The sequence below is a fragment of the Lepidochelys kempii genome, chromosome 5 (genome assembly GCF_965140285.1).
Source record: "Lepidochelys kempii isolate rLepKem1 chromosome 5, rLepKem1.hap1, whole genome shotgun sequence".
Taxonomy (NCBI): Eukaryota; Metazoa; Chordata; order Testudines; family Cheloniidae; genus Lepidochelys; species Lepidochelys kempii.
Window position 1 is genome coordinate 15468454 of NC_136384.1, and position 12632 is coordinate 15481085.

A 12632-nucleotide genomic window follows, 5' to 3' on the forward strand; every position below is an offset into this window, starting at 1 on the left:
GTAAAATAGCAATGAGTTGTGCCAGATATGCCGTGTAAGGTATCTGCAAAAATGTTCTAATTTGCCAAGTATGGTAATCTTGCAAATGTGTTTGTATCACCTTTGTATTGTAAGTTATATGTATGGTATGTCTGTAGTTCCAAACTTGTGCTGTGCATCTGGGTGACATCCCCAGACAGATTGGCATCAGCACTGCCTAGACTGCTTCATGGCCCACCAAGGGGCATCAACTGTACAATGAACCCATTGAAAAGGCCAGGGGCTACACCTTATGACTCAGCAAGACATGCAGGGGCATGCCTATGGATAGAATTCTAACACTTCCAGGCCATGTGCTGGGCAGCTTGTGTTTGGAACAAAGGAAATAGAAGCTGCATGCCAAAAGACTATAAAAGGCAGCTGCATCTTCTCCATTATGTCTTCATCATTCCTGCTTCTTACCTTTGGAGTAACCTTTCTACAAAGGAAGCTCTGAACAAAGGACTTCCATCCAAGCTGTGGATGTGTTCCAGAGGGACTTTCAAGCCAGCAAACTCACCAATACTGCTAAGAACCTGATATATGTAACTTTCAAGTCTCTGTATGTATGTGACTGTTTTACCATTTAACCTCTCTCTTCTTGTTCTTTCTTTTTTCTTTATAATAAACCTTTAGTTTTAGAGACTAAAGGATTGGCTGGCAGCGTGGTATTTTGGGTAAGATCCAAACCTATATTGACCTGGTAACGTGGCTGACCCTTTGGGATCAGAAGAACATTTTGTATAGTGAGCAGAGTTTTTTAAATAACTTCTCACTGTCCTGGCCCTATATGCTGATTAGGAGCCAGAGAACTGGAATACAATAAAGGGGACTGTGTGATTTCTTTTTAGCTTTTGATGACCAGTGTAGGGGATCAGAAGCACAGTTCATGACTGGTTGAGGAGTTTAACTTTAATGTTACCCACTAGTCTTAGGAGTATTTGTTCTCCCTTTTGCAGCGTGCCCTGACGTTGGCATTTCCAGTGTGGGCTGCCCTAGGCACACCTGGGGCACACGTGGGTAGTTATGTACTCTAATATTACAGTAATATTCTCTGAATTATTGTTTCTCTTCTCTCTCATTTTCACATGCCAAGTGTATTACTGTCCTCAATTTAAAAAAGTAATAAAGTTACAAAATTAAATACAGGCCATAAAGGCCATACATTATAGAACCACACCTTAATCAATGGTATTCTACAGCTTGTATTTCACCATCATAATTCCATTAGAAAAGAACCCCTTTATATAAAGACATGAGAATAGCTTAGACTCAAAATTTTACCTCTTTTAAAGTTAATATAATCTTATGGAGAACGTCCTCTATGTTGTAGCTGTACCTTTGGTTTTTGAGCTACTGTTTAATGCATCACTGAAAGACAGATAATATCTACATAGGGTCCCATTATAAACAATAATTTATACTCCCTCTGTTGGCTCATTAGTCACAATCAAAATATTACTCCACAAGTTTTACTGTTCTAAGCTTTGTTGTTTTCTGTGTTGCTGTTGCCGCTGCCGCGTTGGTCCCAAGATATTCACGAGACAAGGTGGGTGAGGTAATAGTTTCTATTGGACCAACTTCTGTTGGTGAAACAGACAAACATTAGAGCTGCACAGAGCTCTTCTTCAGGTCTGGACCAGGTAATCAGAGTATGGAAATATCACGGATGTATCTCACGGGTCCTATGCATGACTATCACAACATGTGGTGTACCTCATACAGTGCACTACATGCCCCAATAACAACTGTGTGGTTGAAACCAGACAATTGCTACTCTTTCAAATGAGCTCACAAAGCTGGTCTCTTTCACCAACAGAAGTTGGTCCAATAAAAGATATTACCTCAACCACCTCGTCTCTCTGATCTAAACTTTTGCAGACAAATGAAACACCTCCAGTTATTAGTTTAGTACACTGGTTATTATTATTTATATTAGGGTTGGAAGAGACCTCAGGAGGTCATCTAGTCCAACCCTCTGCTCAAAGCAGGACCAACACCCACTAACTCATCCCAGCCAGGGCTTTGTCAAGCCAGGCCTTAAAAACCTCCAAGGATGGAGATTCCAACACCTCCCTAGGTAATCCATTCCAGTGCTTCACCACCCTCCTAGTAAAACAGTGTTTCCTAATATCCAACCTAGACCTCCCCCACTGCAACTTGAGACCATTGCTCCCTGTTCTGTCATCTGCCATCACTGAGAACAGTTGAGCTCCATACTCTTTGGAACCCCCCTTAAGGTAGTTGAAGGTTGCTATCAAATCTCCCCTCACTCTTCTCTTCTGTAGACTAAACAACCCCAGTTCCCTCAGCCTGTCCTCGTAAGTCATGTGCCCCAGCCCCCTGATCATTTTCATTGCCCTCCGCTGGACTCTCTCCAATGTGTCCACATCCCTCCTGTAGTGGGGGGACCAAAACTGGATGCAATACTCCAGGTGTGGCCTCACCAGTGCTGAGTAGAGGGGAATAATCACTTACCTCGATCTGCTGGCAATGCTCCTACTAATACAACACAATATGCCGTTGGCCTTCTTGGCAACAAGGGCACACTGCTGACTCATATCCAGCTTCTCATCCACTGCAATCCCCAGGTCCCGCTTAGCCAGTCGGGACTGCTTAGCCAGTCGGTCCCCAGCCTGTAGCGGTGCATGGGATTCTTTCTTCCTAAGTGCAGGACTCTGCACTTGTGATTGTTGAATCTCATCAGATTTCTTTTGGCCCAATCCTACAATTTGTCTAGGTCCCTCTGGACCCTATCCCTACCCTCCAGCATATCTACCTCTCCCACAGTTGAGTGTCACCTGCGAATTTGCCGAGGGTGCAATTAATCCCATCATCCAGATCATTAATGAAGATATTGAACAAAACCGGTCACAGGACTGACCCCTGGGGCACTTCGCTTGATACCGGCTGCAAACTAGACATGGAGCCATTGATCACTACCTGTTGAGCCCAACAATCTAGCCAGCTTTCTAACCACCTTACAGTCTATTCATCCAATCCATACTTTTTTAACTTGCTGGCAAGAATACTGTGGGAGACCGTATCAAAAGCTTTGCTAAAGTCAAGATATATCACATCCACCACTTTCCCCATATCCACAGTGCCAGTTATCTCATCATAGAAGGCAATCAGGTTGGTCAGGCATGACTTGCCCTTAGTGAATCCATATTGACTGTTCCTGATCACCTTCCTCTCCTCCAAGTGCTTACTTGGTATTATTTTAAATGTAAATGGAGCATGAGTGATGAATGCATTATAAGACCAATCCACGATGTATTCACTCAAGTGGATTTCAGTTCTAACAAGTAAATAAAAAAGCATACATGTGTATCATACACTAGTATTATTATTGATATTAGCAGATTCCAAAGGTATTGAAAACAGCTAATTAAAACTAAAAAAAATGATTTCCTGCTAAAATACAGCTAAATAGACACAAAAAGCATAAGAGAGCAGTGAAATAATAACTTTCATTTACTCAGCCCAAAAATATGAAGATCAGGTAATTTCAGCAGATAACCATTGTCCATATTACGAACACAACCATTCAAAGAACTTCATTACAAGACTGCCCGCTACCAGGTTACAAACAAGGTTTCAGTCTTTGGCATAGGATGGATCTTAACATTATTTTACAACAAGAGCTAGGTCAGACCATGGTGTATTCAAGGTCTTTAAGGTGGTCATATTTCTAGTGTAGTCAGGGACTAATATTTTTCTAAAAGAACAGTTTCTTTACAGATTTCATCAGTCTTAAGATTTATAAATGCTATACAAGCAAATATCCATTAATGGGCATGCTATTAAAGGAACGAGTTGATTTTACAATAGGTAAAATATTTTAAAATTAAATTACCCTTCTAGTAGGAGAACAGTTACTAATCCATGTATATACTATCTCTGCAGCAGACTATTCATTTTATTTGTTACAATCCATGGGAATATGTATATTCTAAGAAGTCAGTAAAAGGAGTTTTTCAACAAATATATACACAAACTTCAGGATTGCTGGGAAAATCAATACAGATTTGTCTTATGATTCTTACTAACATACAGTACTTGCAGTTGTGCAAGTTTTTTCCATCCGTAAAACCACCATGGCATTCTTTTAAAAAAAAGTCTCAGGCCCCGAAGAGCACAGTAATTAAATTTACATTGTCTTCAGTTTGTATGGAAATTAACCTCATTTCCACAGAGGAAACAGGGTTTGCTCTTTGTTCCTTCACATTTTATTTCAGCGTTTTAATCTTTCCTTATGCAAAAACCAACCAACCAAAAAAACCCACAAAAAACAAAGAACACCCAAGCAAATAAAAAACACCAGCTTTACTACATTCTGTACCTGAAATTACTCCATTTACAAATTAAGAGGAAAATTCTATTCTCCAGATCACACTGTGTCCTCATTAAAGCCAATGGGAGTCGCAGGTACACAACTAAAGGTAGAACTGGGCATAATGATAAAGCCAGCAACTGCAGGATCCCAGATACAATACTATAAAATGTATAATGCAGCACTCTAAGTGTATGCTTTATATGTTCATGGAGAATGCTAATCCCATTGCTCTGGGGAACACATGGCAACATAGATGAACCCATCAATCACAGGTCCCCATAGCATTCTCAACGGGATGCAAAGCCTTTGCCCAGAGAATACAAGAAATATTGGTTTCTAGACCATGCTGATATGTCTCATTCCGAGACATTAATTTACACAGCAGACAGCAAAATTTATGCAAATACCACAATGCTCACTTCACTGCATTAGTAATTTGGACTAATTTCTACTGCAAACTACTCTGAATACTAAACACACTTGCAAATCTAAACTATTTACCATACATGTAGTAGAACAGCCTTCCAAAGAACAATAACTGGATTTATATTTGTATTTAATAGCATCTGCCCAAGCTCTAGGTGTTTTTATAATTATAGATAATATATAAAACAAAAAGGAACAATATGCACCACCCCCAACCTCATTCAGCCTCCAGCCCAGATCCATCCCATTCCCTCTCTAGCACCAATCCTGCTTTGCCTCCAGCTTTAGTTCCACTCCACCCCAGCTCTGCTCTCATTCCCTTTCCGCCCCCAGGCCAGCTCCTCCCCCATCCCTAGCTCCGCTGCTGTGGAAGCCTTGGCTTAGCACTAATGGGGGGGGGGGGGAGACGCAGATAGAGTCTGTTAATGGTGCAGGGGAGGGGCGCGCAACTGGAAAAGTTTGTGCACAATTGCTCTAAGGCATGTTTTCCAATCCTTTAATCGTTCTCATGGCTCTTCTCTGAACCCTCTCCAATTTTTCAACATTCTTCTTGAAGTGTGGACACAATACTCCAGCAGTGGTTGCACCAGTATCAAATACAGAGGTAATGTAACCTTTCTACTCCTATGCGAAATTCCCCTGTTCATACATCCAAGGATCACATTAGCCCTTCTAGCTACACCATTGTCCAGGGAACTCATGTTCATCCTAGATGACCCCCAAGTCTTTTTCAGTTATTGCTTCCCAGGATAGAGTTCCCCATCCTGTAAGTATATAGCCTGCATTCTTTGCTCCTAAATGCATGCCTTTATGCAAATTACCACTCCCTTACATTTGACCATATTGAAACACACATTGTGTGCTTGCATCATGCTTACCAAACAATCCAGATAGGTCTATGTCATTAATCAGTCATCTTCATTATTTACTACTCTCCCAATCTTTGTACCATCTACAAACTTGATCAGTAATAATTTTATGTTTTCTTCCAGATCATTGATAAAAATATCAAATAGCATAACAACAAGAATTGATCCTTGTAGGACTCCATTAGAAACACAGCGATAATTCTCCATTTATTGTTACAATTAAATTTTGAGATCTGTTAGCCAGTTTGTAATCCATTTAATGTGCCATGTTGATTTTGTATGCAGTATTGGTGTAGCTGTGTTGGTCCTAGGATATCAGAGAGACAAGGTTGGTGAGTATCTTTTATTGGACCAATTTCTGTTGGTGAGAGAGTCAAGCTTTTGAGCTTACACATGATCTGAAGAAGAGCTTTGTGTAAGCTCGAAAGCTTGTATCTCTCACCAACGGAAGTTGGTCCAAAAAAAGATATTACCTTACCCACTTGGCCTCTCACTTTGTATGGTTCTAATTTTGTATAGTTCAGAACGTTATGTGGTACTAAGTCAAATACGTTACAGAAGTCTATTATAGCAAACAAACTTGTAATCTCATCCAAAAAAGATAGTTCAACAAGATCTATTTTCCATAAACCCATGCTGATTGACATTAATTATAGTACTCTCTTAATTCTCTATTTAGTCCTGTATCAGCCATTCTATTATTTTGCTTGGGATGGAAACTTAAAATGCACACACCATTGCAACTATAACTGAAGCATTGCTACTGCAATCTTATGAGCCCAAGTTATTAGTTTATTTTATTTCTCATTTATGGCTTGATCTGCAAAATGCTGCACACTCCTGTAAAATGTGATTTCCTTCAACTCTCAGGCAAGTCCCACTGAAGTAAAGGTGAATGCTCAGTTCCTCCCCTAACTGAGCACTTTGCACTTTAAAAAAATATACATTTTTAAAAGTGTCTAATGATTTTGGATGCCCAGCTTGATAACTTAAAAGGACTTGATGATCAGAGGGCTGATGCAGTCTCAAGTTTGGTACCTAAAATCACTAGTCACTTTTGAAAATTTACCCCCGACTTCTTATTCCTACCATGATCATCTTACAGTTATTCTTTTTATTCTGGAGTTATAATGACTTTTCTTTCTGTTTAATTCCTTCTAATCAGACATTGGGACTGAATTCCAACAGTACAAGGCTCTGTCCTTTTTTGTCTTGATACAAATCATAGACTGCAATGACTGCACATGCGCTTAACTTTATGGAAGTGAATAATCCCCATTGACTTCAGTGGCACTAGAACTTCCCAGGTCTGTAAAGTGAAGCATATGCTTAAGTCTCTGCAGGACTTTATGAGGAAGGCTTTATGCCAGAATACCTCCAAAAAAAAAAAAAAAAAAAGGGCCTACATAATCTTACTGTGTGGTTCCTGTGGTTACATAAACCTAAAATAAAATTATAAACAATATTCAAATAGCTAAGACTAAAATTTTGACAACATATTCCTTTCCTTTTCTTCCTCTAGCAAAAGCTCAACTCAAATTAATCCCAATAATTTTTCTTTCACTCTATTACAGTGGTTCTCAAACTTCATTGCACCGTGACCCTCTTCTGACAATAAAAATTACTACACACCCCCACCTCCATGCCAGGCGGAAGCCTCAGCCTGAGGCCCGCTGTCCCAGGCTGAAGCCCTTGGGCTTCAGCTTCAGCCCCCTGGTGGCAAGGCTCAGGCTTCTGCTTCAGCCCCGGGTCCCAGCAAGTCTAACACCAGTCCAGGGGACCCTATTAAAATGGGATTGTGACCCACTTTGGGGTCCCAACCCACAGTTTGAGAACCGTAGCTATATTACTTCATGAATTTGCTTACTCAGTTTACCAGGCTCATCAAAAACATATTTCCTGTTTGTTTTCTCTCTCTCCCTTCCTCCCACACAGAAAATAAAACTGCCCTTAATTTGTTTAGCATCCCCAAAACCATTATCTTGTTAGCTGCCTTTTGCTAATACATACTGCAAGGAGTCTGTTTGACTTTCTAGAGTTATTCTCTAGGGTTGACTGTAGCTCAAAGAGGTTTGAAATAGAAAGTGAATACATGACTAATAGAACATCACACAATGAATATGTAATCCAAAAGGAAACCATAATGGTTGAAGTGGGATAATACATTTCATTTCATGAGTTAGAAATACCATGGAAATCAATAAATAGTACAGCCACAACAGAATTATTAAGACAGTATCAAACAAATGTAGAGACTATGATCCCAGCTTCAAGTATTGAAGCTACATGAATGCATGGTATAATAAAACACCCAATACGCGTGTCCCCACAAGTCACCAGAGTGACACTGTCATTAAGACAGAGCTGAAACTGCATTCCCTTTTAAAGTGCCTCGAGAACAGGTACCACAGGCTGACAGTGCTCAGGCAATACAAGTGATAATAACCGAATACAGCCATCCCCACCTTTTCTTCTTTTAAAAGCCCATTAATTTTAACCAGTGTTTGTTGTTCAACAAGCGTGGTATAAACATGTTTACAAACCCAAGAAACAACAGGCCACCAGAAGCTTTTACAAGTCACCAGTCTCAAAATGTGAAAATAGTGTTCAACAAACACCAACTAAAGTACATTTAAAAAAAGACTAAACATAACTTGCAATGAATAAGAGCAGGCATGAACTGTGTTAATTTTTCTTAACTCAGTCACCTCTAAAGGTTCCCTGATGCCCTTCCTTCTCCCTTTCCTTTTTTCTTTGGTGGATGCTCTCTCTCTACCCTCCATTTAAAAAAATTAAAATGGTATCACTGTTCACAGTACACATGCAAATAAAAGGCCTGATCCCATGTGGTGCTATGGAGGGGAACACCACCTCACAGGAGCAAATACATGGCTTCAGAAGATTAACACACTATTTGTACAGTTTTTGGAGACTGATTCTATTGTCCTTACTCAGGGAAAAGTCCCATATACTTCAGTGAGAGTTCTGCTGGAATGAGGACCGTAGTGCTGTAGCGCAGTAGGAGCTTACTACAGCGCAATGGGAGTTTTGGGTTGCTGGGCTCAGGATTAGCAAACTGTTGTAATTCATTGCTTCCCATGTTCACTTCTGATTCCTGGAGTATAAATAATATTTGCAACCTCTAAGATAGGATAAAGTTATTGATAATGAATACTACTGTGATGTTTGTACAGAATGTGTGCATGAACCCATACTGTCAATAAGAACATCTAAGTTTTAGATGCTTTTCACTAACTCCTTTTATACCAACATATAGAATTTGATTTTTTTATCTACAGATTTATACAGAGTTTTACTTTTAGCTGAGAACAGCACACATACTGGTAGGTGTTTCCATTCCCAAATCATTAATTATCCATATAAAAAAGAAATAGCTAGCGCAAAAAAGGCATTTGAATATTTTCATGAGCAGGGATCTTTATTTGAAATATCTTTGGTTTTAACAACCTCAGTTTGTCTTGTAAAAAGATTGGTTTTCAGTTTAAAAAGCTAATTCTCAAAACTTCTTGGGCTGATATATTCTGATACCTCTCAACTGGTGTACAAGTCACATTTCATAAAAGAATAATGGCAAGTTAGTCGATAGTTTATAAAAATGTATTCATTATTTACAGTATTCCAGTACCAAAGCTGTTTCCTTCCACTACACATATACATACATGCTTTGTTACTGTAAAGCTATTTTAAGTGCTGAGCTGTTGTCACTTTTTGTATTTATTTATTTTCAAGAACATATGTTTTGTATGGGAAAAAAGTGCACACATTTTGTAAACAAAAGGCAAGATTTTTTGGCCTTTCCAACACATTGTAATTCATAAGTATAGTTACTGGGTAGAACCACTGATGATTTTCACAATCCCAGCACTGGATTGGATCATTTTGACTGCAGCATTTTAGAAGAGCTTTACAATTGTACTGAGTGCTGATTTAAAGGTTCTTTCTATTCTATATAGGTTTTGATATTGCCCCACACCACTGTATTATCTATTGGGTGTACGCTCCACTCTTCCACCCATCCCCGTAATTGCCAGCACAAACATAACTAATCTTCCTACTCCTGCATCTTATTTGCAGGAGTCTTGGAAATATCCCCATGGTACTAATCTGCCTAAACCACTGTTGCAGTAATCTCTGATTCCACTTGGATATTTCCAAGTTGTAACCCTCTGGCAGAGCTACTATAGACAGGCATAAACAATAACTCAGTATTAGTGCTAGCATCATGATGATACACGCATGCATAAGCCAGGACAGGGGCAGTGTCAAGAATTGATTCCAGTGCTGTTGTCAGTGAGAACTATGAAAATATAATATGTAAGACCAGAAAATTTGAAACGAAGCAGTTTGCTATGTGGTACTTCAATAATCCTGACACAGTTATTCAACGCTTTCCACCTTTATGTCTTTATGGAGGTTTGGTTCATTTTCAGCTTTACTGTGGACACTGAGTACCATAACGATCAGTGAGCTCTGTTCTTTTGCTCTAGAAACCTGGGTTCAGACCCTTCTGTTACTAATACGAACGAGTGTGGGGATCTTAGTATTTGTCCATATCATAAAACCAACATACAAATTGGCATGGTCTTAGGAGAAGCCCCAGCTTAGAAGAGCGGGGACAAAGGAATTCAGGACTGAAGTGCTTTGGAAAAACCTTTGAAAGGAGCATGCACAGAACCTGCCTATTTGATGCATGGCTCCAGCCAGTGATGTTACTAGTTCTTCACTCACACGAGCATCAAAAGTATCCAACCGGGACATAATTGCTGTTCAAGACAGCCCAAGTGTTACATAGAATGGGCATAAGCGTGTTCAATTATTCTGGATTAACACTAGTGCAACTAAATACAATTTGGCTCAACAATATCCATTTTAATAGATTTTCTAGAGTTCTGCAGATTAATTAGCTTTTTTAGTTCATAAACTACAGTCAGGGGCCTCAAGCCAAAATGGGCCCTTTGGGCACTACCCACAATACATATATTTACTAATAATACAGATATTTAACTAACAAGTGAATACACGGAATAATTTTATGTGAAACCATGTCATTATGTGTACAGGATTTCAGTCCCTAGCACAGCATAACATTTAGTATGTGAATTTTTCTTCATTATTATTACTACTATTACTTTTAAGCAATGCCTTTGTATTCTTTAATTTTTTTTTAAAACAGTGTCTTCTCTTCCTAATTAGTTGGTGATTGCTTCTGGGATAGCTAGATTTTCATTGCCTGTTAGGATTCTTTGGCATAATTCCCCATCATTATGGACTACTATAAAATTCATACAAACAGAGCTATTTCAACTTGCATGCCACAGTTTCTTCTTCCCTTGATAATCAAGCTGGTTTTACTTATGTTTACTGTGTGGTCTGTTGCTATTGTATGCTTGCTTTGCTGGGAAGCTGCATTTCCATTCTGGATTCTTTCCATGTTCTGGTAAATTTTGTCATGCAATTTTTTCCTTGTTTTCCTAAAACTCTTGGCATCTTGGATAATACATTAAATTATCTACCTAGTCAACAGAATAGTATGGGTAGAACTATTTTTATTTAAAAAAAAACACCCTTATATTCTGTCCTTCCTAGTAGAGATTTTAAAACATTTCTTTCTATTTTACTGTTTTTATGTATGATCTAACAATTCTGATTAGAAAGATATTGACTTTCTATTGTTATTTGGGATGGATGGCTATTCATTACTCGCCTCATTATGTCTAATCTAGTCTACAACTATATGTCAAAAAATGGCAGCTCTCAGGTATGAGCGATCACGAAAATGAAATGAAGTAAGGTGCAAGAAAAGAGAGAAGGCTCTATCTCCATTCCCTAAACCAACACTGCTGTACAAAATAACTGCAACAACAGGACTCAGGCTTGTGTTTAAGACAGACGCATCGCTATACCAGCTCTACAGTGCAAAGCAAATAGATAATTATGCAGTAGCTTGAATATTATAGCCCATGAGTCTTATATTTTAAGTATTATGGCATTTTGGAAGAATGTTAACATAATTTATATCTAATGTAAAAATCTAAAGCTTCCACAAGCTACACACAACTTATGAAAGCTTGTGCTCGACTTATGGTGACAGACACTATGTTGTGTATCACAAAACCTAACCTTAGGTCCTCTATTTATACCACACTTGTTATGACGCATATCTAGGATGCCATTAGTTGTATGATATTAAAGATACAAATAACCTCCTTGACCATTTCATGTTTTACATCTGTTCACTTAAGCATGCAAAGATCAGTCACACACAGCATGCAGCATGCAATAAATGCAGAGCAGAGGTTAATAACCTGGAAGCATAGGATCTGAGAATGTGAGAACAAGTTAAAGACAAAAGTTCCTCTCCATTGTCACTGAGGGTCGAGAAGCAATGCTGCAGCGTAGAGCAGTGAGAGTGAGGAAAATACAGTTTGTCCAAGACATATACATATCTCCGCAAGTGGCGGCAGGCATAACTGAAAGACAAGGGTAAAGGGAGAAAAACAGAAAGAGGAATTTTCCTTTAAGAAAGCCAATTAATGTTTTGTCCAAAGAGGTTTTGTGCCGACACTCAGCAGAAGATGCCAAACACAGCAAAGTAGCAGTTCAAACTAAAACAACAAAAAATTAGAAAGGCAGAAAGAACTGATCGTCTATGGTCATGTGCTGGGGAGTTTGCCAAGTTTGGGGGCTTGTAAACACACAAAAAAATTAAATAAAATTGTAAGCTAACTTTTAACTTGGCTTGAAGACATGAACACATGAGACTGTGGACCTGGTTTACAATGTTACCAGAAAAAAATGAGAATATTCATAGAATTTAACTGGCTTCATGGAAAATGACATCTTACCTCATTGGAGTGAAAAAGTCATGTAGAACTACTGAATCATTACTCTGAAGTACTCATGCACTCTAGAATTCCTGCAGTGGAGACAGCCTATCGGTTATTTGAACAGGGTTGGTC

General features: G+C 38.9%; 1 protein-coding gene across 4 annotated transcripts in view; it reads right to left on the reverse strand.

The window, feature by feature from the left end:
- DYM (dymeclin) overlaps positions 1-12632 on the reverse strand; it is a 389895-nt gene that overhangs the window by 102515 nt on the left and 274748 nt on the right. Inside the window, exon 15 of one of the 4 annotated variants that reach the window (XM_073343512.2) lies at positions 11979-12143. The exons of the other annotated variants lie outside the window; for them this stretch is intronic. Within the exon in view, the coding sequence (XP_073199613.1) occupies positions 11979-12143 (165 nt within the window). The remainder of the gene's footprint in view (positions 1-11978; positions 12144-12632) is intronic. 4 annotated transcript variants of the gene reach the window in all.